The sequence below is a fragment of the Idiotropiscis lumnitzeri genome, chromosome 1 (genome assembly GCF_059441095.1).
Source record: "Idiotropiscis lumnitzeri isolate Australia: NSW breed Sydney's pygmy pipehorse chromosome 1, RoL_Ilum_1.0, whole genome shotgun sequence".
Taxonomy (NCBI): Eukaryota; Metazoa; Chordata; class Actinopteri; order Syngnathiformes; family Syngnathidae; genus Idiotropiscis; species Idiotropiscis lumnitzeri.
In genome coordinates this window covers 43,077,487-43,104,788 of record NC_142391.1, presented here as the reverse complement: position 1 = coordinate 43,104,788, position 27,302 = coordinate 43,077,487, and the positions used below count along the sequence as shown (strand labels likewise).

The following is a 27,302-nucleotide window of genomic DNA, read 5'->3' as shown; positions in this document are numbered from 1 at the left end:
CATTTTCAAAAGACATTGAAAGCCCGATCATTTCACACTAATAAAATAATAATATAATAAAAGGGACAGAAAAACTTTGGCTACCTGCCTCTTAAATTACACACTTGCAAGGTAACAGTATTGTTTGTTAATTTGATATAAATACGACTATTCGTTACAATTGTAATCTTTCCCACAGTGGTCAAGGATTCTTCGCAGTAGTTGATGCACTTTTTCAACCACTTGATCCAAATCAGGTAACAAACACAAACAAATGCATATTTATGCAAGACATGACACTGGGCAAAATAAAAGTTTGGTCGCTCACATATTTCATCTAGCGCGGGGGTGATCTGGAAAGTAACTTCGGCGATAATTGTAGGATTATTGTGTGGCCTGCGATTGGCTGGCAAATAGCCCCGCCTACTGCCCGAAGATAGCTGGGATAGGCTCCAGCACTTCCGCGACCCGAGTGAGGAGAAGCGGTACAGAAGATGGATGGATGGATGTTTCACGTTGACTATCATGAGCATATCCTTTCTTGCTGGAAGCTTTAAGCCGTCTCATTACTTTTGTCTCATCACTTTGTAATTCCACAATTTTTGTGTTTGTACTTTTGGGAGGAATCCAGCATTGTCCTCCTATTCTTCTTCCTAATGAGCTTCTCTTTTAGCGTAAGCATAAAATAATGGATTTTCTCTTATAATATTTTGGAGGGGCCGTCAGTGAAAATACTCCTTTTAGCTTGTTTCCTGGTAATTTCTCAACAAAGAATAGGTTGTTGGAAACAACACAGTACACAAATAGATTGTGTGCTGTATCTGAGTTGTTGCTCTTTTTTTCTTTTTTTTTTTTTTGCTGACTCCGAAATGCAGCTGCTGCTGTAAAATTACCCACAGATGCCATTCATAAATGCTGTTTTTGTCTCAGACAAGGGGAAAAGACAAGTCAATAAAAACATTTACATTCTTAACAAAATGTTAGCTCTCATTTGCATTAAACTAATTGTAAACAGAGAACAGAGTCAAATATTTGTTTTGAACATGCTTTTGTCTTGGTGAACAATAATGTCTTCCATCAGGTGAACACTCATCATTTGTCAGAACCTGCCTTTAGTTGATGACTAATGACTCATTATTCAGTTAATGAAAAGCCACCGATTACGCTATAGTCACAACAAAGACATTCACTTCCTTGAATCATGTGATGAAAAAAGGATGCTTAATTAGCTCCACCAGGACAAATTGAAATGCCTATCTTAATTGGAATGTCATATAATAATTTAAAATCAACAAAACTTTATTGGACAACATAGTGGTGGGAGAAATGGAAAAAAATCTAAACTGTAATAAAACTGTAATATTCATTATTTACATTGACCCAACTTATTTATTAAAATTCATTGATTCTTAGATTTAATTTCTGTCTTGTTGTTGAGTCCGCCACTTTAAAGGTTTTGCCAATCAAATCAAACTTCTTTTTTATTACACTGCAGCTGTCAAATGACGATAGTAGAAAATTGATTCAGGACAGTCTTTTCTATCGTCTTTGCGAGAAATATTGTTATATTGCCCAGTTCTAAGTCACCATGTGCATGCCCACAGGTTGTTGGAACGGTGTACAATGTCGAAGTGGCAAACCTCTTCTTTGGTAATAGCAAGCTTGGCTAAGTCGAGGCACTGAGCATGAGCAGGGAGACCTGCAATGGTGGTGTGATGCTCAGCTACAGCTGTTGAGAACGTAGGTGTGGTGAGGTTGGGGTACACGGAAAGCAGGTGTTGATGAGGCTCAATGGTAGCGAGTGTGTTTGACAGGAAGAGCACACCAATTGTGCCTGACCTTGAGACTGCAGGGTTTGTGACACTGCTTGGCCTCGGCCCCAAACCTGGCTTGATAAGATGAAGATGTCCTTTATTAGTCCCACAATGGGGAAATTTGAGGTGTTACAGCAGCAAAGATATAGATCACACAGAGTCGGCGGCATAATGTAGCCGTTAATGTATAACATTAGCCGCAGACATTCATAAAAAGCATGCAAATATACACAGTATAAACGTATATAAGTGTAATGAAACACTCCTAATGCCTGTCCATTACACAGAGGGGGAAACGCTGTAATGATAAAAACTACTGAATGATTGAAAATACTGCAATGATAAAAATATTGCAATGATAAAAGTACTGTAATAGTAAAAGTACTGCAATGATAGGAAATACTGCAATGATAAAAGTACTCTAATAGTGAACATAATGCAATGGTAGAAATACTGCAGTGATGAAAGTACTGTAATAAGAATACTGTAATGGTAAACAAAATACATCATTGGTCAATATTTAAGTACACCATTGCCTGAAAGCACAGTAGTAGTGTATATTGCACCCTAGGACTGCACAATTGCACTAATGCCCTCCCGTTTGTAGGCTTGACCTAATGTTCTTGTTAAAAAGTCTGACAGCAGCTGTCAGGAAGGAGCGGCGAAATCTCTCTTTGGTACAGCGAGGGTGTAACAGTCTATCACTGAAGGAGCTGTGGAGTGTTCTAAGAGTGTCATTGAGTGGGTGGGCTGGGTTGTCCAGCATTGATGACAGTTTTGCCGTCATTCTCCTGCCCCCCACTGAGTCCACAGAGTCCAGGGAGCAGTCCAGGACAGAGCTGGCCCTCCTCACTAGTTTGTCCAGTCTCTTTTTGTCCCGGCCCGAGATGCCTCCTGCCCAGGAGACCACTCCATAGAAGATGACTGATGAAACCACCGAGTCATAGAAGTTTCTGAGGAGTGTTCCCCGAACGCAAAAGGCCCTCAGCCTCTTGAGTAGGAAGAGTCTGCTCTGACCCTTCCTATATAGAGTGTCTGTGTTGTCGCTCCAGTCCAGTTTATTGTTCAGATGAACACCCAGGTACTTGTAAGTTGAGACCCTCTCAATGTCTGTTCCCTGGATATTCACTGGTGCTGGTGAAGAGTGCCGACGCTTGGGGAAATCCACCACCAGCTCTTTGGATTTCCCACCGTTGATTTGGAGGCGGTTCTGCTGACACCAGTCCACGAACCCCTGCGTAACCCCTCTGGACTCCCGATCGTCACCGTCAGTAACGAGGCCGACAATCGCAGAGTCATCAGAGAACTTCTGCAGGTGACAGGTTGTGGAATTGTATTTGTAGTCCGAGGAATAGAGGGTGAACAGGAAGGGAGCCAGAACAGTTCCCTGCGGCGCTCCCGTGCTGCAGAGGAGCACGTCAGACACACAGTCTTGTGTTCTCACGTACTGTGGCCGGTTTGTGAGGTAGTCGTGGATCCATGTGATGAGGTGGTGGGCCACTCCCGCCTGCTCCAGCTTGTCTCCCAATAAGGTGGGATGGATGGTGTTGAAGGCACTGGAGAAATCAAAGAACATGATCCTCACCGTGCCCCCCGCCTTCTCCAGGTGGGAGAGTGAAGTGTGGAGCAGGTAGATGATAGCATCATACACACTGATGCCAGGCTGGTATGCAAACTGGAGTGGGTCCATTGAGAAGCTGACCAGGGGGCGCAGATGGACGAGGACCAGTCTCTCCAGGGCCTTCATCAGATGAGACGTCAGCGTCACTGGTCTGAAGTTTTTGAGCTCCTTCGGATCGGGTGTCTTTGGAACCGGAACCAGGCAGGATGTTTTCCACAGCTGGGGGACTCTGCCCAGCTTCAGGCTCAGGTTGAACATGTGCTGGACGATTCCACACAGCTGGTCTGCGCAGGATTTGAGGAGCTGGGTGCTAATCCCATCTGGGCCTGCTGCCTTTCTCGCCTTCATCTTCCTCAGCTGGTTCTTCACCTGAGATGTTGTGAGGAACAAGGCTGAGCAGGAGGAAGTAGTGGTTGTCTGATGAGGCTGGGAACTGGAGCCTGTGGAGAGAGAGAGAGGGAAGAGAAGAGAGGAGAGAGAGTGGGAGAGAGGGTCTCGTTCGCAGTGGCAGGAGAGGTTGGTGGGGGCTGCAGCAGGGGAGCCTGAGCAGGGTCAGGCATTTGATCAAACCTATTGAAAAATAGGTTCAACTCATTTGCCCACTGAAGCCCCCCACCCCCTTCTGGGTCTTACCTGGTTGTCCGTGGCCTGAGATGGTCTTCAGGCCCCTCCAGACATCCCTGGCATTGTTCCGCAGCAGTTGTTCCTCCATCCGCATCCTGTAGGACTTTTTCCCCTCTCGGATCCTCCTTCTCAGCTGACACTGCACTCTCTTCAGCTCGTCCTTGTCGCCTGACACAAAAGCCCTCTTTTTTTCCTTCAGGAGAGCTTTAATGTCCAGTGTGATCCAGGGTTTGTTGTTGGAGAAACATCTTACAGTCCTGGTGGGAATGGTGTTCTCCATGCAGAAGTTAATATAGTCTGTAATTGTGTCTGTTAGACCATTAATGTCCTCACCGTGTGTAACTAACCATATTCATATTTTGTGAATAGCAGCGGTCATTTTGTTAATTGTATTTTATTTTTATTTGAAATTTGCATTGAAAGGTTCTACTTCCGGTTTAAGCTATGTGCTTTTATTTTGAATGCGAACTTCCTGTTTAATACTGTTCACACTTAAGGTAAATTAACGAAGAGTACGGCAAAAAGTTTCATATTGAGCCTCAGAAAACGGACGTTTATTTTTCTAGCACCCCCTCCGAAGAGGCAAAAGGTGTGTAAACGATGGATATAAGTATTTTGTGTTTGTAAATATTAAGTGTTGAATGTGAAATATGTCAGCTAATTGTATGCGTATGTTTTGAACTGTGTTTCAGCTCTTACGGTGATTCGGTTTTAAGGTTACACGGTTATGGATACATCTTGCTCAAAAATAAACCACAAAATCATCGGTAAAGTCTCATCCTTGGTTCGGAGGGCATGCTACACCGTGAGCTTCGCTGAATACCTCCCACACAGTTGTGTTGAAAAAGTCCTTTAAGGCCTCTTCGGCTTCTCCGGACCATCGTTGAACTGTGCGTGTCACCGCTGGCTGCCTGCGGACCAGAGGTTTGTACACAGGCAGGAGAGCAACCAAGTTGTGGTCAGCTTTGCCCAGTGGGGGGGAGGGGCAGTGATGTGTACGCCTCCTTGGTGTTGGCATAGAAAAGGTCCAATATTTTATTGTCTCTGGTGTGGCAGGTTACATATTGTGTGAATGAAGGCAGACAGGAGGAAGGAGAAGCATGACTGAAGTCACCAGAGATAAGGAGCAGGGCATTTGGGTGCTGTGTTTGTAGCCTGCTCACAGCTGCAGTCAGGACGTCACAGGCTGTCTCACTGTTAACAGAGGCTGGCAAGTACGCCGCCACCACGATCACATGACTGAACTCTCGCGGTAAATAGAACGGACGCACGCTAACAGCTATCGGCTCAATGTCCCGACTGCAAAGTTGATCCTTAACAGTTATGTGCCCAGGGTTACACCATCTATCATTAACAAACACAGCCAGTCCTCCCCCTTTTCTCTTACCGCTCTCCAGTGTCCTTTCCGCGCGTAGGATTTGGAAGCCGTCCAATTCCACGACGGCGTCCGGCGTTAGCTCTGTTAGCCACGACTCAGTGAACACCAGCAAGCTAGCCTCCCGGACAATCCTCTCGTGCCAGGTTAGCGCTGTTAGCTCGTCCATTTTATTGGGGAGGGATCTAACATTCCCCATAATAACGGACGGGAGGACGGGGTGGTATCGTCTCCTCCTTGCCTGGCGTTTAGCCCCCGCACGACATCCCCGTCTCTTCCTCCTCAGCTCGCGGGGATATCAGGTCTCGCTCCGGGAGCAGACGTGGGGTTAGCACAGAGTGCTAACAGCTGATCTCTTGAGTACACGATCGATCCGTAGCGCCGAGTTTCGTCTCCGGACACAATCTCGCAAAAAACAGCCCCCAACAGCAGTAAAACCACCGCAAGTTGGATGTCCATTGCTGCGATGAGGTAAAATAAAATAAAACAGGGTAAAGGGAAAAAAAACACATAAAAAAGGCTCAATAGTGAGCCACGCTGCTGTAAACAGGCAGCCACTCGCGCGGCGCCGGAACCTGAACATAGTAACACATTCCATCATGACGTTGGCAGTTGGCTGCGACAGGAAAATGTGATCAGCTGAACCCAGCATAACTAGTATCCTTTCCATCAATTCTGACAATTTGATTTTGCCAAGGTTGTTAAGGGATGGCCAGCAGTCTTCTGATTTCTCCAGTTCAGAAAGTTTGAAGATTTCAAAGAGTGTCTTGATTCATCACACTTGACGATTGGCAGCTGTGGCAGCGTCATCCAAAGTTGCCACCACATGGAAGTATTTGGTAAGATTGCCTCAATGTGTTGAAATCATGACCACGGATTGTGTTTCCAAAGGTCGGGCAACTTGACTGTCATAGCGTAGATGGTTCAATTGACAATAGGTGACTCGTCAGCACCACTCTTTGAAGCCACAGTGGATCCATTGTTGTTGTGGTCGGCCATTATAGGAATAGACCGATTATCATCCGCGCCAATATTCCATTTTGACCCAAATCAGCAATGGCCAGTAATTGTTAGGATATTTTCCAAGGACCGCTAGAAAATAATAGCGGGACTCTTTAAGCGCAGACACAGAGAGATATAAATTTAAGTATTTATTATTACAAATGAAAAGCACAATAGCACTATATATCTATATCAATAATCAACACGCGACACCGACTGAGATCAAACAAAAATCGCTGGTGGAAAAACTCACACCAGGAAAAAATGACGACAGAACAAAAAGCGCTTGCAGAAGGCAAGGAATACAATAAACATAAATTGCTTACCGCGGAAGGGCAAGAAAAACCCAATTGGAGAGAACCAAATGAGAACCAAAACAAGAAAAACCTTAACTCAAAACGGAGATACATAAACAGAAAAACCATATGCAGAATGCAATACCGTGACGTCTATAATTCACCACTTGGTTCATGAACATGAGCAATGCAGGAGAATCTTCCGACGCTGAGTAGTCAGCGTAGGAGGCTTAAAAAGTGGCATAATCAGTGAGTTGACGAGAGACAGGTGCGTGGCTGGTCCCGAATGAGAGATGGACACACGATCCAGGAGCGGGGAATCCATTGACGCTTCTCCGGACCATAGCCTTCCCAATCGACCAGGAATTGAACCTCTCTTCCCCTGCACCTAGAGTCCAAAATCTCCCGCACCGTGTACACTGGGCCACCGTCGATGATTCTCGGAGGCGGAGGTGGGGTGGAAGGAGGAACCAGAGGGCAAGAAGACGCAGGTTTGACCAGGGATACATGGAACACCGGATGGATCTTCATGGTGGGGGGCAGCTTGAGCCGGAGTGACACTGGGTTGATGACCGCTCCCACTTCGAATGGACCCACGAATCGCGGGCCCAGTTTGCGGGACGTTCCCGCCAGGTTGAGATTGCGGGTAGACAGCCACACTTTATCGCCCACCTTGTAGACCGGGGCCGGGCGCCGACGGCGGTCAGCGATCCGCCGATTACGCTCGGCAGTGCAGGACATGGCCGCCCTGGCCTCCCTCCAGACGCGATGCGCCCTCTTGAGGTGGCGCTGGATGGATGGAACGTCCTCCACCCCCTCCTGGGTTGGAAAAAGCGGAGGCTGGTAGCCATAGGCAGCCATGAAGGGGGAGCGCCCTGTGGCAGACGAGACCAAAGTGTTGTGCGCATACTCCACCCATGGCAGATGGTCGGCCCATGATGACGGCCGGTCGAGGCACACGCACCGAAGAGCAGCTTCCAGGTCTTGATAAGTCCTTTCAGACTGTCCATTGGACTGGGGGTGGTACCCGGATGACAGGCTCGACGTAACCCCCAGGGACCGGCAGAAGCGCTTCCACACCCGGGACACGAATTGTGGGCCTCGGTCGGACACCAAGTCCGATGGGATTCCGTGAAGCCTGAAAACATGAAGCACAAGTAGGTTGGCCGTCTCTAGGGCAGACGGAAGTTTAGGCAAGGCGACGGAGTGGGCGGACTTGGATGAAGCGATCTACAATGGTAGGTATGACAGAATTGCCTCTAGAGGCAGGCAGACCCGTGACAAAGTCCAGTGCAATATGTGACCAAGGGCGTGGAGGGATTGGCAAGGGGTGCAGAAGTCCTGCTGGAGGTTCATGCGATGCCTTACTTGATGCACAGGCGGGGCAGGCCTTGACAAAGTCCGTGACGTCCTGCCCCAACGCAGGCCACCAAAAGCGTTGGGCGATGAGCCCGAGGGTACGACGAACCCCTGGATGGCATGCCACCTTGGAGGAGTGGCCCCACTTCAGTACCTCTGCGCGAAGGTGGGCCGTCACAAACAACCGGCCCACTGGACATCCGGGTGGGTTGTTGGCATTGTCCTGTGCGCCCAGTATTCCCACCAAGCGATGGTTTGGCACCACGCTGTCGGGTCCCAGCTCTTCCTCCACCGGGTCGTGGATGTATAATAGATCAATTTCAGACTGGGTTAACTTCAGGGAACTTTTTGTTTATTTTAATTATTAGTACAGTTCATAAGACATGCTGCTAAGGCTGGGAACTCTCTTTAGTCACTGCGTCTGGTGGTTAGGAAGGGATGAAATAGAACAAAGATAACTAAATGTTTAACATAACAGTTTTACTAAAATTTCAGAAAATTCAGTTTACTGTAAAAAACTTACGGGAAGTTTTCATTTAACTTTCTAAATCATGCTGATGAACATGGGAGCTCCCAATTTTTAAACAAAGATGGCTATTATGTATTAAAATAAAAAGAAAATAAGATAAATGCAAAAAGATAAAAAAGTAAAAAAAGTTTAAAAACGTATGTCTTGAAGGGAAAATCAATGCCTTGAGTTGGTCGTTTCATGTTACATTATCATTAAATTGGAATCAATCGAAATACTCAACATGCGCCTGGGTTTCAGACAGCCCTAATAACATTTTAGGCAGTCTATGTGCATATCGAATATATTCAGAAAAGGTACCAAGGCCAACACATGGGAACAAAAAGAACAGCATGCCCAGGAAATGCTTCATTCAAGAGCCTCAGAGTGCTATAAAATGACAGATAATCAAGCTATGAAGCATCAGGTAATGCAGAGTACAAAACGGAATGAAATTATAAAATGTCTTTTCGGTTCTTTCATTTGAGCTCTTCTGGAGGGGAAAAGAAACTCTATCCAGGGTTAATTTCCTCTGTCAGACTTTTTTTTTAAGTTCAAAGGCTGTTGTGGGAAATGACTTAAAATAACAAGAGATTTTTATCTTTTTCAATTTATTGCAATTTTAATAACTACAAAGGACAGATGCAGGACAAATAAAACCCATTTCAGATAACTCTTCGATAAAAAGCACTTTATTGAGATACATTGGCAGGAGTGCATGTTGTGCATGCTCACTGAATACATTAAATACATATACAAATGCAAATTCTGGCAAGTGCAGAGGAAATCTGCTGAAATTTACTGCACTTCACATTCACTACAATGTTACCAATAACTAATGTTTTAAATTGTAGTGAATTCTTAGGTGCAAGCATTTTTTAATGTATTTTGTGCGTATTCTGTGGATGAAACCATCACTATTTAGAAATGCCGCACCGTGTTAGAAAGCTGTGTAGTTTATAACTGTTGTTTGATGCATTGAATGCGCATGAGTTAGTCAGTTGTGTGAGTGGATGAATGAACGCATCTCGAGTCCAATGCAGAACACGAGCGACTTAATTTTGTTTTTCTTTTACTTCTGTCGATGCAGCAATCGACCGTTATAAAAAAAATAAAAAAATCAATCAGTATCACAATCATAACACTTTTAACATATTCTAAAAACACATTGGGTCACCTGTGTAAAATAAAACACACCTTCTATACAATCCTGACTTTTTAAAATTAATTTCTGAACATACTTTAAAGGTGGCTGATACGAGTGTGTATTGAAACACTCTTAAAATAGAATACTCAATATTTCAGCCTTGACATTAACAAGGGCAACTTTTATTTAATATGGATTGAATTGTTTACAAAGTCACCCTCATCTTTAAGTATCAGACAGTGGCGGGCCGTGTATTTCACTCCTTGGCTTTCAGTGAAGTTGTACTTAGTCTGACTTGAATAAATCACCCTCATAATACCATCATTTATGATACCACGGCTGAAGGAATAATATACAGAAACACATTTACACAGTACCGAGTGAGTGTTGGACGACCTAGCTTCTATTGAAAGGTCCATCTTAAAAATGGCCTTGCAAGTGTATCTGCAATTAAATCCACACTTTTCCCTCCTTCGGCCATTGTGGTTTAAAAAAGCACAACTATATTTTAGATTTTTGAACAGTTACGACTTCCAGGTGTATTGATTTCATACAGTGTTCCCCCCTCACGAGTGAGTATCTAATCACAAGACGCGTTCATCACCTTCAGCGTAAGGCCGACGAGAAGGCTCACTGTAACCAACTCATGATCTGATTGGCTATTGTAACTATCAACTCTGAAAGCCCATAGTCTTTGACAGAACAAATGCCTGCACAAAGGCCTCGGACGGATGGTGTGTGCTACTGGTATTGTGAAATCTGCCTGGCAACACGAGCTAGCAGAATTCTGATTGGGTAAAAACTCTCACCTAAAAATAAGAACACTAGAATATAATATGACATCAATGTGAAGAGTATGATATATTCTTTTGTTAGGCCAGCAGAAAAGACCTTGAAGGCCTTGACCACTCACACCACTGGTATCAGATACTGACTTCTTGAATCAGAAGGCCTTATAACCCTGAAGAATTCCAGTATGATATAATACACAATATATATTATAACTCAGGTAGTGTCTATCGATCTTTATCCTGCTACAGGGAGCTAGAGAATTCGTCAAAGCTGTCTTTTTGGCAAATGTCAGACTACAACTACAGGCACTGTAGACACATTCACGCTCCCATTCACGCACATATGGGGAGTTTGTGGGTTGTACTTGTGTTGAGTGCAACTGTTTCTGTAAACAAATTTCCAAAAATCAATAAAAACACATTGGAAAGAAAACAGGATCAGTGGGCAAATTAAACTCGTAACCCCAGTTAGTTGGAGTTGCTCCGTAAACTGGGCAACCCACTCATACACACACACACACATAAACAATGCTACATTGAAACAACACCAACACGCCTCCCATTTGGACATGTAGTCTGGTCATTGTCTACTTCGTCAATACACATGTTTGCTTTTATTACACATGCTCGATCTATCTATCTTTTTATTCCGTTCGACCAATTATCAATTTTACGTCATCTATTTCTAGTGTGTTAATTAGAATATGTTAATTATTTAATTTCTGATAATATTGATCAAAGGTAGTGATCTCCCACAATAGAATTTAAACATTTAATATAATAGCCCATGCTATTTAGGAAAATATCCTCATTACACGTTAAATTAACGGCTACGGATGTCAAACATCATTATCAAATAAATGAATCCCAGATTTAAAAAAAAAAGTAACTTAAACTTGAGTAGTTCATTACTTTACGAAGACACTAATAAAGTAAAGGATTTCATTACTTTCACATGCAAGTAACTATTAATATGTAATCTATTACAGTTTGGAAGTAACTTGCCAAACACAGTAAATGACATATTTTTCATTATTTGTGAGGAGACAATGTGGGTCATATTTATACAATGCAAAGGGAACTAACATGTCTAAACTGACGTCAATGCTAAAAATAAATAACTGTGAAATAGTATCAGTAATGCTTGGAGGAAGGGGCTAATCATATAATGTTCGTAGAGGAGTACTATTGAGTGAGCTGAGTTGAAGGGTGCATCCAGACAGTGCATTTGCCTTGACTGAACATGGCTGTCATTGTTTTTGTAAAAGTAGATATTTTTGGAAATAGTATTTTTGACTTTTTTTTTATCAAGGTTTGTCCATCCTTTGTCAATCGGTGTTATATTTTTTGACTATGCCAACCATTTGCGTGTAGGTTAAAAAAAAGTTCCCCACCATATCGCATAAACCACAATACAATTAATAAAAAAAAGGCTATACCTTTGGTTGTGATGACAGCCTCATCACCAAGTAGCAGTTTTAGCCTCTTGGCATGGATTTTACCCTGGTAGTGTGACTGTGCAACCACAGCGGATGTGAAGGACATGTTGCACAGCGTGCAACATTTATTCTTGTCCACGTCACCTTCATCGTTGCCCTAAAAAAACACAGCAATATACTTTGAACAAATAAGACATTTTCCCCAAAACGGAAGAGCAGGATCTAAGTACAATTGTAAAGACAACAAGCCATACATTGAACAATGTCAAACAAAAAAAGGGGTGCCCTCCAACAAAGATTCAATTTAAACACATTTACCAATGACAGTCACACAATGCTGGTGGCAGAGTAATATCCAGACGCCAATTGCACCTGAGGCGCTTCACCTTTCTACTGAAAATGTATTCCAAATGTCTTTTGTCTCACCGAGTTGCTTGATTGGAAAATGCAAAAGTGCCAAGAAATATTGCTCCACTCCTGGGGCTTGAAGGTCATTCCCACACCTGCCCCCAATGGAATTGGGGGGTACACCCTGAACTGGTCGCCGGCCAATCGCGGGGCATATACAAACAAACCTACAATGCATGTTTTTGGAATGTAGGAGAAAACACGAGTACCCTGACAAAACCCACACACTCACAGGGACACACAAGAAGGCCGGAGTCCAAATTTGAACAGACAACCTCAGAACGGAGAGGTGGATTAGCTAACCACTCGGTCAGCTTGCCACACGTGATTGTCGTTGTTCTTAGAACTGGAGGGAAAAAAATCCTCTAACTCTGCTAAGTTGACCACAAAAACTGGCCACAAAAATTTGGAATAAGGTAGATATTTTTGTTGCTTGTTTGTTTTATCCTATAGCTATTGTAAGACAGTATATGTGAGAGGTGAATGTAAGATTTTTAAATGAATATATAGTAACATCAATGCAAAAAAAAAAAAGAATTCTTGATCACAGTAGTTGTCACCGTGTCACCAAGAATGAGTCTAAATAGGTATTTTATGATTTCTTTAAGCAGTTTCTGCTTGAAATTAAGTTAAAGATAAAGATGTCCTTTATTAGTCCCACAATGGGGAAATTTGAAACTATGTTTTTGTGAACATACCCGTACTATGATGCCAAACGAGGATACTTTATGCTGATTATAAATCTTTATGTGAACAAATGTTTTATAATGAAGTTTATAATTTCTGATGAAGTAACTCCAGAATGAATGGTCATTCTATTACCGCTAGTGGGAATAAAGAAATTGAAGTGAAATGGCAAATGTGTCGTCCTTTAGACACCAATGAGGCGTTAGAGTACTTTTTTTTATTATAAATCACGCTTGTTTGTCCAGCCATGCAACTTGTACTTAAGTGTGACTCGTATATTCAAATTAGAGGTAGGACAGCCACACAAAATACCCTTTCCCGGATCATGTTATTAATACTTTTGGTGCATTACCGCCAGTGGCCAGAAGGCTGTGCCAGTGCATCAAAATATTTTCCACACACCAAAAGAAAGTAGAAGAAATGGAAGAAGACATTGAGGAGAAAGAAGACGTTGTAGTCATGCATTCGTGACTGTGTCCGAATTTCCATACTATTCCTACCTATATTGCTTTGAATAGGGGTGACTCCATTCTTTTAGGGTTGTCCGAACGTCCAAAGACAAAAGGTTGTAGTGCACCCACAATACATGTGAAAAGGTAGTGCACAATGATGGTCACTCACCAGGTTAATATAGACCACAATGCATTCTGAGCAGGAGCACCAAATGGCACAATTGAGTGACTGCGCAAGCGCGGACACCAACATGATGATACACCATGGAAATAATCAATCCATTTTATTTAATTGAAAGTATGTACAAGGGAAATAGTTCAAAATGAATATTTTTTTACTCATACTAGTCGGAGATCTGAATGCGCCGGTGCGTCATTAGAGGTCCAGTTGTCATGTAAATATGTGGCAAGTAGCTGACTCTCCGAATCACCAAACAGAATGAGGAAAGTATTATATAAGCTACTATACAGTATAGTGTGCAAAAATGTTGTGACAACACAGACATTTACAAACCGTGAATCTTACTAGGGACAAAAATGTGTCGGTTTGCTGTTTTTATATGTTTCTGTAAATAAAATGTGCAATGGTATGGGTGCATTGTTTTTATGACTTTCAGGAACATCATGAAAATATACCATGACGATTATCATCGTGATCACCAGAATCATCTGAATAATCTGAAATGTTCATACCTTTTCATTACTAGTACAGCTACTCAAAAAGTAATTAAACTAACAAATGACAGTTGGCATTCATTCAAGTTTTTACCCGAATACAGCCAACATTGTCAAATTTCTTGCCTTAATCATTTAGTTCCTGCTGGGATAGAAATGGAGCCGACAAGCCGTGTTATGTTGTGATAGTGAAGCCAATCAGGATGACACTGGACTACACCCTAGGCCTCCATCTGTGCAAGTGCCACCAAGTCATTATCATCATAGCGCCATTATCCAGAGAAAATGCAGAGAATACAGATAACCCCATATTGCAGGAAAAGATGTATGCTCCTGTTTTAATATTTTGAGCAGGGAAAGGAGCTACAACGCAAGTCAAGCGAAGAGAATTCCATGATCTTATTACCATACTCTCTCTCTCTCTCTCTCTCTCTCTCTCTCTCTCTCTCTCTATCTCTGCCCAATGTTAATTCAACTAACAGGTATGAGGCATCGGTATCTTTTGACTGCACCCATGACTCCTCTTGAAGTTACCCGATATAATCTTTCTTTTTCATAGCGTAAATTGAACAAAAATATATTTTTTTCCATGTGTTTCATTATACAAACCATTATTTGATTTATGTTGAATAATGGCGCATGACAATTGGGCAATGTTTGTGCTTGATGGGAGCTGTGAAAAAAGGAACCCCAGATATCCATTTTTTGCTTAAGACTTATTAAAATAAAATGTGTCTTTACTCGCATTAAAAGAGGATTTGATCCTGAATAACACACTCCTGAATAACACATTCAAGATCAAACACTTATAATTATCTAGCAGATACACTCTAATTTACACCTTCACTCTCCAAAGAAAGACCAAAAATTGCAAATCTTAACACCTGATTGGTTGGGCTGCTCATCAAGTCAATGCAAATCAATTCCAGAATATTGGATTGATGCCAACCGAGTGTCTAGTGAAAATATTCCAAGACACTGAGTGACGCTATTCACCTCTACAGGGGGTTGAATACTCAAGCGAAACAACTAAATACAAGCCTCGACCGCTCAATCAATGGAGCTCATGAAAGTCCTCCATCTTCGTAGCCGCCATGTTTGCCACCACTTCAGACCAAAGCAATGGCTTAGACAAGATTTGAGTTTGTCAGCCCTGCCCACTAACTTTGGTGGGCGATTTTTTTTTTTTTTTACATATACGTAATCATTGATAATTTAATTAATGCCACATTTATTTATTTCCACATTTAAATAAATAATGAAACATTTAATTAATTAATAACAATTATATTTAAACTTTTCATGGTGTATATATTTATTCAATTTTGGCACTTTCAATCCGCATTAATTAACATAATTTCATTCAAAATGGTGTTTGCCAACTATATGTTTGGAAGGAGCGAATGCTAATGCAAGAGCTTTGATATCTATTTATAATAAGCCATTCAATAGACAGACAATATTTTCCATCATTGGGGTTAGAGTTAGGGATAGTGTTAACCTTAATAATATCAATAGAGGGTCAAGTGACACTTCAGTCATGAGGCAATATGGCGATTCGCAATGACAATTCCCGTTTCTACTTTTCTCTGCTTGTCACTTGTCATCAGCAGAAAACTGTGGGTAATGAGATCGTCAGAGGTGCTTAATTTGATAAGCAACAGCTGTCACTTATCAATCTTATAATACACCGCTGCCACCAGGTGGCAGACTGAACAACACTACTGCGAAGTGAATCATACTTATCCTATACTCCAAATGTATGGTGCAAAATTAGAATTAACAGTGGAAATAACTATTAATAAATAATAAGGGTGAATACAATTCATGAACACTACTGCTTTGGTAAAGAATAAATTAACAACAACAAAAAAGAAAACATCGTTATTAATTAACTAATAACAAATAAAAAAAAAAGCCCTTTAGTAAGGGTAGGGAACTCCGGTTCTTTCAGTTTGCATTTTGAACCTCATCAAAATACAAAGAATAACAAAAATGAGAATCTGATTTTTCCGATAATTGAAGTTTAGCAATAAGCTACCCTGCTAAACACCGTGCGTTTTTGCTCCTTCGTCAGAAATTACCGCCCCTGTGGCGGTGAATAAGCGATATTTCTTACAACTGTCGTTTGCACGAAAGGATTATGAGGCAGAATGAACAGAGGGAAAAACAGAGGAGCCAAGCTAATTGCTAAGCTAACGTAATTTCTTGAAAAATCTGAATTGGGTGACTGAATACACTTCACAGAGGTCTTGCTGGACCCGCGTTAAAGCGAAGCATATGCAACAAAATAGAAGGCAATTTGAAAAGTGCTTGTAGAGAAGATTATATAAAATAATACTACACAGCAAAGTTGTTTGAATAACAAAATAATTTTTTTTTTTTTTTTAGAAAAACAAAAAACAACTGAAGCTACATTTTACATTTAAAAAACTAATTATAATTGCGGTGAAAATGTGCTTCGTTTTCCTCTTTGGTAATTGATTTAATACACAAGGCTATTGAGTTCATTTTAAAAGCATTTATTTCAATATTAACGGCACAGCCGTATCCTGGACAAAGAGAAGGTCGAACAGTTGGGAGTTGTAGTCCTATTAATGTTTTTCGTACATAAGCGACACCTTCAAGCCGCAGCCAATAAAAAAAGAGCCAGCAAATGACGTTGCTCCCCAGAGACGAGTTTGGCTTTGGCTCGAATGACTCACCTGCTCTTGACATTAAACTCAGCCCAAAACGCGACACTAGTTAAAAAGTGCTTTTCTTTTTTGCTTCATGCATGAAAAATATATAGAATAGAATAGAATGGAATGCCCATTATTGTCATTATACACAGGAGATTGGAGTATATACATCCATCCATCCATCCATTATCTATACCGCTTCTCCTCACTCGGGTCGCGGGGGGCGCTGGAGCCTATCCCAGGTATCTTCGGGCAGTAGGTGGGGGACACCCTGAACTGGTTGCCAGCCAATCACAGGGCAGAGAAACAACCATCCGCACTCACACTCATACCTAGCGTGTCCAATCATCCTTCCATGCATGTTTTTGGAATGTGGGAGGAAACCGGAGTACCCAGAGGAAACCCACGCAAGGACGGGGAGGACATGCAAACTCCACACAGGACGGCTGGAGCCGGGATCGAACCCACGACCCGTGTTGTCTCTCACTGTGAGGCCATCGTGCCGCCCGGAGTATGTACAGTATATATTAAAAAATTGTACCTGTACACCCAGCTTTAATACACCTCAACAAGGATTCAACCCTCAAATTAACTCTAGAAGTCGGCAACTTGGCAAACGTGGTATCCGGGCTTAATTATAATTAGGGCGCATGCATGCATTCATGCATCTAACTTCAGAAGAGACATTATGCACTGCACTTATTGTGATTCAAAGTTTGTGGACTGCTTTAAAACCACAAAGTGTACCCTATATTATGAAAATGTTTTAAAATAATACTTTTGCTGAATTTTTACTATTATACATATATATTACTATTTATCTAACACTTATATTAAATCCACAGGCTAGCAAAATGAGTCGATGTTATTTGAAGTTTCTTTGCAATGGGTAAAAGACCCAGGGAAGATTCAGCGCAAGCCCCTGTGCTCAAGAAGAAAAAGAAAGGTGCATTTTATAAACAATACCAGAAGCCCTTCTTGAAATATGGATTCACGGCGACAGATGATTATGCACGAAGGAAGCACGCTCTGCACAATCAGCGGCCAGCGGCTCTCCAATGCGTCAATGAAGCCTTCAAAACGGATTTGTCAGCAAATGTAAATGCCTTGAGCGCGTCATACTCTGTAGCTAACCACATTGCTTGGGCTAAAAATCCATTCAATATAGGTGAAAAATTAAAACAGTGGCTTTGTCTTTGTCTACCATTGCACTCACGACCAACGTGATCACCCAATCAAACATTTGTAGCATTGAGGAGAAAAGTGAGTGAAAATTGCATAAAGTGCAGAGAAATGTGTGAATCTGTGCAGGGAAGAACAGAAAAAAAGAAAGTAAAGTTGTGCAGAAAAAAAGATGGATGGCAGCATACTGCAGCCCAAAAACATTTTGGGGTAACATTCAGCAGTAAGGTCCTTCTCACTTCTCTTGGCAAAGCAGAAAGGAGGTGTGGAAAAAAACAACATTTCTTCACATCACACTGCAGTAAACAAAAAGATATTGTTTAATTTTCTAGAATACATACAATACACCAAGAGTTGCTGAAGAGTGAAAAAAAAAAAACTCTTCTAATTAAAAAAAGAGAGTCTAATCTCTCTGTTGGTAGGCCCGGGTGTTCAAATAACTGTACAATACAATATTCTGTTGGCCTTGAAAGATCAATGAAAATCCTTCCAAACGCCTGCCAAGGTGGACATGGCTGGCAGTGAAGATGAGCAATTTAGAAAAATCATGACAATAATATTGAATGCAAGTAATATTACAAATTTATTTTCACAATGCAGTCCTGATTTTTTCTAATATCAGTAAAACTCACGTTAGTTAAAAGTGCCTATCCTTCTGTCCTAGGCCACGTACACACTTAGACCTTAACAACTTTCCTCCAGCGACAAAACCAAGACCAGACCATCTACCATCTCATAAATAATTGTAATAATAATATAACATACAATCCTCCAGCTTGGCCAAACTTCTTTATGCAAGATCTATTTCAGCAAATTAATTACAGGTAATAATTAAAGGGAGAAAAATGAGCAGCTAATTACAAGGGGCTGATGTATGGAAATAAAGAAGCCGAAGAAGTTAAATATGTATTTAAGTTCAACATTGTATTTGGACGTTCCTCAGGCGAATGCATCTGTCGCATAATGTTTAACATATCGCAGATCCTTTTGGCTTCAAGACTGTCTTGTGACTGAGCTCAACACGCGGCACCCTTTTCCATGTATCGATTCTACACCAAAACAGCCTGGTTTCCGACCCGTGTGGTCACATTCCCATTATAATCTTTTCGAGGCCGGCCAGATACAATGAATTTTTGAAGAATGCCTCAGAACCTGTTCCAATCGGCTTCTAGAACACAGGCTGAGAAAGGCGTATGACGTCCATGTTATCGGATTAGCTAACAGATGCGGGCATGTTTTTTAAGCAATGCAACTGCACACGACCATTTCCTTGTTTTAAGCGGTCGGTCTCCAGACAGAGTTGTAGGCTTTTACACCCATACTTAACCTGTATAAAAAGGCCTGTGGGTGAAATAAGTGCAGTTTGTGGTAAACATTTCCGCGAGTCATTCGCACGTTGTCACATTCATTCACTTGAATGGAGTGAATGAGCGTACGTCTCCTCTCACCTCTTTTGAGCCGCCGTACACCGCACGGTGTCAGTAAAGGAACATGCAGCTTGATACAGAATGAGGGTGTGGTCTATAGTAAAAATGAAATTGAGATATTGAAAGATGAGACTCACTCTCATTCACTTCATTCAAAATTGACCCAGCGACCTGCGCGCCACAAGAAGATTCAGTATTTCATCCACAGGTACATGTGACATTATTGTAAAACACAAGATATGTGTTCTGTATATGCTGTATTTTTTTATGCCTTTGGTGGCGACTGGCAGGTGGCTGTGTCTTGCTTGCTTAACCCAGAAATTGAGTTTTCATCTGTATGAAAGCTTCTATGCAATTGATGGGCTAAATTTGAATCATTGCCAGATCGTGCAATTGCGATTTATATTTTCAATCGCAGCAAAACTTGGGCTGAGACTCGTTAAATGAGTTAATTCTTGATACCACGCACATTAAACTGGGAATATGTCGTGGAGGCTTACACAGTTCAGTTGATCCCGCCCCAACTGTCCTTGTTGTAATGGAGAGGTAATAGAGGCCAGGCCAAGAGAGGCCAGGGCAGAGCGGGCCCAGGCAGTTCAGGAACCTGTAATGGAAAAGTGCCTATCGTCTGTCTTTTTGCATGGAATATAAATAGCCTTATTTGGGAGCCAGGGAACACTGACTAAACATGTGCATCTCCCCTACGGCAAGGGTACAAGAAATAGGACAGTGAAGTACCAGGGTATCCCTGCAATGAAAGGATAAAAAGACATCAGAGCAGACAAAGCCGTCTATTTCTGTGCAAACGGGAGGGCAAAGCGGAGCTCAGACTGGCCACTACGGCACTCACACACACACACACACACCCACATACACATACACCCACAAGCGCACGCACACAAACGTACATCATAAAAGCAACTGCACATCAACTGCACAAATAATGTTTTGTACACCGATAACATTTGCACGTTCTTAATAATGGCCATATAAGCGTAAAACGTAATAATAGCCATTGAAAAGCATATGCTACCTACTTAAACCTACACACAAAACCTGAAAAAAGAAGGGGCAAGGGCAAGGAAGGGCGGCTTTATTTATATAGTACATTTCATACACAAGCCAATACACATGTTAACAGCAAAATACAACATTTAAAGGGGAAAGAATTTAACAAATTGAAAAAATAAATAAATAAAAAAAAACTGAAGAATTTTAGACTTTTAAACGCAAAGTAAAGAAATAAAAAGTAGTTCACTAAAATTACCAAAACAAGTACAGCGCAAGAACATGATTTTGGAAAATTTGTATAAAAATGCTCTAAAAGTCCCTAATCATAGTTATAAGAGAAAAACATTGTAGCGATTATTGTAAGGTTTATTTTAATTAATTTACAGCGGCTGAATTTTACTGTCTGCAGTATACTCAGCTGCCACAATTGGCACCACGTTGTTTTTTTTTTTTTTCAATTCAAAAGGCCAAATAAACGGATGAAAAACCTGTGAAAATCAGTCATTAGTTGGAAGGCTGCTATATTTAGAGAATTTGAGTTTGTTTTTTAATCTTCGAGGTTCCTAACTTTTATTTAAGCACACACATTACACAATGTGGTTTTATGAGGTGAATATTTTTTCTTTATGTCAACATGGGAATTGGAAGTAATGTGTCATAAGAAAACTAGCTATGGTGAAAACGGGAGAAAAGAACAAGAATAGAATGGTGAAATAAAAGAAAATAATAAGAGCAAACAAAAATAGATAACGGAAACGTCCTAGATTTCTAGTTAGACCCATAGCAACAACCTAACAACAAAAATGACTGAGACAAGATGGTCTTTCGTCTCTCTTCTTCCCCTTTAAATTCAGAGAGGTTGAGGCACACGAAGTGTTTGACAGTGGGGAAGCGTACATTTATTTGTCGCGTCCCGTGCATGAGATTGGCGTTTGCAAAGTACGTTTGTACAGGTAAGCTGAACTAAAGGTCACCCCTTGCAAATGATGTAGTCCTGCATGTGAGGTGGGCAATTATGGAAAATCCTTGCACTCCTGATCATGTGTATGTGTGATCACCCCCACAAACATACACACACATTTTGCTGGTTAATCCACTTCACTACATTTAATACCTGTCTTATCCTTATCCCACAATACCTATGCTTTACACAGTGCAACAAAATAGTGAATGCCAGACCTCCCCTGGATGACCCAGTTTGAGAGACTTGGGGGATATTCTGATGAGTTACACTGACTCAGCAAAATGTACAGCTGTGGTAATTGCCTGCTCAGCTCTCCTAATGAACCATATAAAAGCTAACTGAGAAAAAGCTTTGCTGCCAAATGAGTTGTCCATTGGCATTGCTCCTCACTTCAGTAAGACGGTGCAGACTGTTTTCAGACTAAACATAGCTCAAGTTTGAAATATATACTGTATACGTTAAATTTATAAAACAGAAATATGCAGTATTTTATGCATTGACATTTTTCCCTGAAATCTGCAAAAATCATTCTGGAATAATCGCTTGGAGAGGCAGCGCTTGCTCCCCTCTTTTTATTTCCTAGCGCATCCAACAAGCAGCTCGTTCTTGAGCTGTTTCAGTCTGGACTGCCTGCTGCACTGGTCACCCCTTGTCCCCAGTTGGAGCAGCCAGAGCATGCTCCAAAAAAACGAATGGCACATTACTCTCCGAGTTTAAGAATGGTCGGTGAGAAGAAGAATACGATCTGAATTAATATCCAAACGCACCCACATATATGGAGAGATCACTCTCGTTGCAACAGGAGAGTCACAGGGGGATAGTGATGAGCATGACCGTTCTTTTAAGTGAACTGAATCATTCACCGCACCAGGTGCATTTGTTAGCTTCTTGGCTACAATCTCGAGGTTTGAAATCATTTGGCGTCTAACCTTTCTCTTGGCATACATATGCAGATATTTCTATAGAAGAAAGCTTGCACACAGGGTGAAAGGCTGCCATCACTTTTGCACTCACTGACACATACCAACGCATTCATTGCACTAGAATAGAATCGTCTTGCTTATGCATCTTTTCTGAGGACAAGAATAGGATTGGATCTAGTCAATATTAAGTTGACTTTGTCAAAATCATGTTGGGCTGAACGATTTATCGTTTTGGGACCGAAATCGTGATGTCAGACAACATGATTTCGATTTCGTCATAGCTGCAGTTTGTGCCCCACGTTCACGAAGCAAGTCTAGACCCAAAATAAGTACTTTGATGTACACTTGTTTTAACAGAAGTCTGGCTAGATCCGTGTTAATGCGAAGCGCCAGCAGCTATGAGCAGAAATGTTGTATTTCAGTCAATACCTATCTAAACATAAAATAAGCAATTAATAAATAAAATTAGCAATTTAGCAAACACTCTCAGACTGGAATAAGGAAACAGCTGACGTCATCATGACAAAGAGGTTTGATTCCAAATGTTTTTTAAAAATTTATCATCTCATCAATAATATTTGGCACCACAGACTGAGTTTTGAGAGCTACACAATAATAATTCTCCAAATTAAATATTTTAATCAATTTAGCTTTGCTAAAGGACAATGATTTTATTGACATATAATTTGACATGTATGTAAGAAAATGTCCATTAGTATGAAATGTAAAACATTTGGGCGTTTAAAAAAATGTAATTTCATATACATAATTACAAAATTATACGTGACAAAAAGTATTTTTTAAAAACTTTAGAAAGCAATGCCCCCCTCGCAAAACACTCTTTAGTGTTCTTGGATTATTGCAGTAATAGCTTTTATTGTTTTTAACGGTATAATGTCATTTTATGTCATGTTTGTAAATGTCACAGTACATTGTGAAGAAAATTGCACATTAAATCGAAATTGCCATATCTGTCAGAAAAATTGCAATCGATTTTTTTCTTTTTTTCTTGCAGTTTATAAGTAAACAGAAATAAGGTATAATGTGGTATATAATATTGCTGGGCCAGCCCGTTTCATGTTATTATTATTGCCTAAAATATGCATCGTCTATTGGAATATAAAATTAAATGGGAGCACCTCATAAAAATATGAGTGTGTCAAGTGTGCAATCTGTTAGAAATTGCTGAAGGAAATGTTAGGGCAATGAAGCATAAGACTGCAGTCACTTCTTATTCCATCAAGGCAGTGTCGGACACCTGTGCCATCTTCAGGAAGACTGCTCAGTCTCCCCACCAGGATCCAATGGCAGCACTGAAAGCTTGATTTAATGGAAGATGGCAGATTAATAAACTGATGAGCAAATAATCACACAGTTTACAGTGGATGTCTTTGTTGCTTGATGAAGTATTAAATTGAAAGACAATTAACAATGTGAGCAGTAACAGCAAAAAAATAAATAAATAAAAAAATAAAAATAAAAAGGCTGACTTGCTTTCAATATAATAGATGGATAATACATGAGTGTCAAAAGTGCTCAATTTTGCTTGAAAAACTAAATAATCTGTACCTATTACTGTGGTGCTGTCATTGGGTGTGTTTTGGTATTTTTTAGATTATATTTTGTTTCGTTTCATGGTATACCTTGTTTTCTTCTGTTCCATATTTGGATCTTGTCTTGCTTGTTAAGATTCTGATGTCATCAGCTCTGCTTCTTTTGTAAACTAGTCAGCTCCAGGTTTTGCTCTTTGTCTCGAGATTTTTTTAAAAAAATTTTTTATGTAGTATCTGGTTTCTTTCTGTCTCAGGATACATTCACCCCAGGAAAATCTAGCGGTCCGCTTGATTGGTCCAGACCAAAATGTAACTTGACATGTGATTTGATTCGTATTCAAAGCATACTTTTTTTATATTCTGTAAATACGTTGACGCATGTGACGATCAGTGCTCTAATTAGACAGAAATGCTGAGATGAGAACCCGGAAATCATGGAATTCCCATGGGCAGCATTTCTGCTCTGCATGTTTGTGCTGTTATTAGAGCTGAAAAATTATTTTCAGTGCCAAGAGTAGCTCATTCAATACAAGTTTCACGACCTAATATTTCTACATTTTGGAAGAGCATCTGTGAATGTGTGCAGTAACTCACAGGATCACTGACCCACAACATGCTAGCAGCAGCATGGCTAAACAGAAGACAGAGCATCGAGTAGAATTAGCATTCACGACAGGCTCCTTTTTCCCACGATACCTGGCTACGATGGTCCAAGAATGTGCATGTACACTGTACTTGGTGCGGATTGGCAGTGGATTGTAATTCAGACTTGAAGCAAAACTCATTGAGTTTGTTTGGAACCACACCAAGTCAACCCCAAAGAGCGGGTCATGGTCTAGTTATTTTATAATAAATAATTATACTTTAGATCAGTCGATAAAGGGACCATTTCAGATTTCAGAGCTCAAAACTAAATTCATTCAGTCACAGTCTCAAGTAACAATCCAATACACGTGTACTATTTGATTGTGCATATTTGTGAATTAGATGCTTTAGACTTTTTTTAACAGTTCTTCTGAGGTTTTATAAAATTTTAGAATTTTGTTTGGGTTACGGGTTAAAATGCCAGAGTTTTCTTTGCTTTGCTTTTCGCATTTGCTGATCAAGTGATACATTTCTGCAATTTTTCTGCAGAAACGAAATGACTCCACTCATTTAGCCATACCCAGCCTATAAAATCTTGGAAACACACAAGTTGACCGACATTCTGACCCCACCCGAATAAAAGCAGGTTATCACAGCAACAAGAATGACCAGCAGCGCGTACAGTTGTCACATGTCATCAACTCAAAAAGGTCCAGATGCTGGGCCATGCCAGAATGTACGCACTGTCTCCGTCTCTGGAGGCAATGCTGCTGTGTGTATTTTTAGACACTGGCACCTTATATGTGCGGCCTGGTCAAATCTCATCTGTGATGTAAGTGAGGTCCTTTCCCATCAAGTGCCACAGTCAGACTGGAGACTAAACATAGATGTTTTTTGTCAAGACTTAGTATACTCAAAGCTCGCATGCCATGGATTTCTGTGACCTGCGAGATTCACGTAAAAAATGCCCGTTTTACAGACGATTGATGATGGACGTTAAAAAAAAAATGAAAACAAAAATGAAGTGAGTTTTCGTCTATCAGTGCAATTGTTATTTTTCAAAACAGGTTTATGTGTTTTACTGTGAGGCATTGACTAACACTGCGCATCGGTGGCGGTATGCACCTAAAAGTTGTAATCCGCTTATGAACCAAGAATGAGAGGACGGAGAAGAAGACAAGCATCCATGCGGAAGTTGGATTGCAGTACTTGGATTGGATTTGATTTCCCCTTGGACACAATGTGCAGCAGGATTCTGGTTAAGGTAAGCCATTTTAAACTCCAGCAGTGTTGGTTTGCAAGACCCAGTGGTAAATTGGTCATGGTGTTTTGTTCTGAGATGATGTGTTAAAGTTCTACTGCTAATATGGTACAATATTTGCAAAGTATGCAAATATCTATCTATCTATCTCTTTCTCTCTTTCTCTCTCTCTCTCTATATATATATATATATATATATATATATATATATAAATATATATGCGCCATCATCCTCACCAGAATTTTTGCTAGTTTGCCTTAACTCTTGCCTGCCAGAACCCCCGCATCTATGGACCTCACTCACAAGCCTGTCTTGATTCGACTCACTTAGCCATTCATTCAGCGATTCAATAAATATTCATCTGGTAACTCCGCCTTTGTCCCGTCTGCTGTTGGGTCCGCCTTCCTGCACTGATCCGTCTTTTGATGAATAAGGATTGATGTGTATCCTGATGTGATAAAACTGCTTGTTATGCCATGTTTACATCAGTGAAACTGCTGCCAGACTTCCTTTTGTGTGTCCTCATTTGTTCATGTTAATATTTCAAAATAACAATACTTATTTGGAACATGCTGATACTGTACATGAGCCAACAGATGACAAGTCACATATTATTACTTTGGATATTAAACTCTCAAAGATAACAATGCGGCCACAACAGAGAGAAAATTATGATGTTCTATGGTTAGTCCTGCTAACCATCTTGATAAATGTCGCTCAAACTTGATTACTACATTTTAATACCAGTGATGCTTTGAAGAGTTCTTTTAATAGCTTCAAACTACTCTGGGTAAAGTCTCCTGATACAATTTAGTTTCAAAGTACATGAATAGGAAAATTAACAGCAAGATACTTTTAATTGTAAACCAGTGAAGAAAACGTAATATTTGCATTCTTTATTATTACAAATATGATTGTGGAATATAAGTGGTTAAATATACACAAACCATTTTAAAATTGGAATTAAAACATAAATGTTTGATTCCACTATAGAGACCAGGGCACTGATTTAACTGCAGTCAAACTGCACTGGTAAAAAGTGTAATTACAATGATAAAACTCTGCATAAGCCATCTATCGATTATCTGTTCCGCTTCTCCTCATGAGGGTCGCGGGGGTACTTGAGCCTATCCCAGCTATCTCCGAGCAGTAGGTGGGGTACACCCTGAACTGGTTGCCAGCCAATCGCTGGGCACACAAAGACAAACAACCATCCGTGCTCACCATCACACCTAGGGACAATTCAGTGCAATTCATGCACATTTTTGGAATGAGGGAGGAAACCCGGAGAGTACCCGAGGAAAACCCACACATGAAAGCCTGGGCCAGATTTGAACCCTGCACCTCTGCACTGTGAGGTGGACATCTTATAACAATAATAATCTAAACACTCACACATAGGATTCATATGGATTGTGCAGTTACACAAACATACACTTTGAGTTTTCGTGTAAATTCTGTAAAATGATGTAAATACTAAACCCATTTCCTGGAAATCCACAAAAGCTGAATCCATATGAGTGGATTTTACGGTCTTC

At 40.8% G+C, this 27,302-nt stretch overlaps 1 protein-coding gene across 1 annotated transcript in view; it reads right to left on the bottom strand.

Annotated features, from left to right (window-relative positions):
* The window catches only part of zmat4a (zinc finger, matrin-type 4a), a 92,200-nt gene that overhangs the window by 39,079 nt on the left and 25,819 nt on the right, over positions 1–27,302 (bottom strand). The window contains exon 4 of the mRNA XM_088306794.1: positions 11,956–12,112. Coding sequence (XP_088162920.1) covers positions 11,956–12,112 — 157 coding nt within the window. The remainder of the gene's footprint in view (positions 1–11,955; positions 12,113–27,302) is intronic.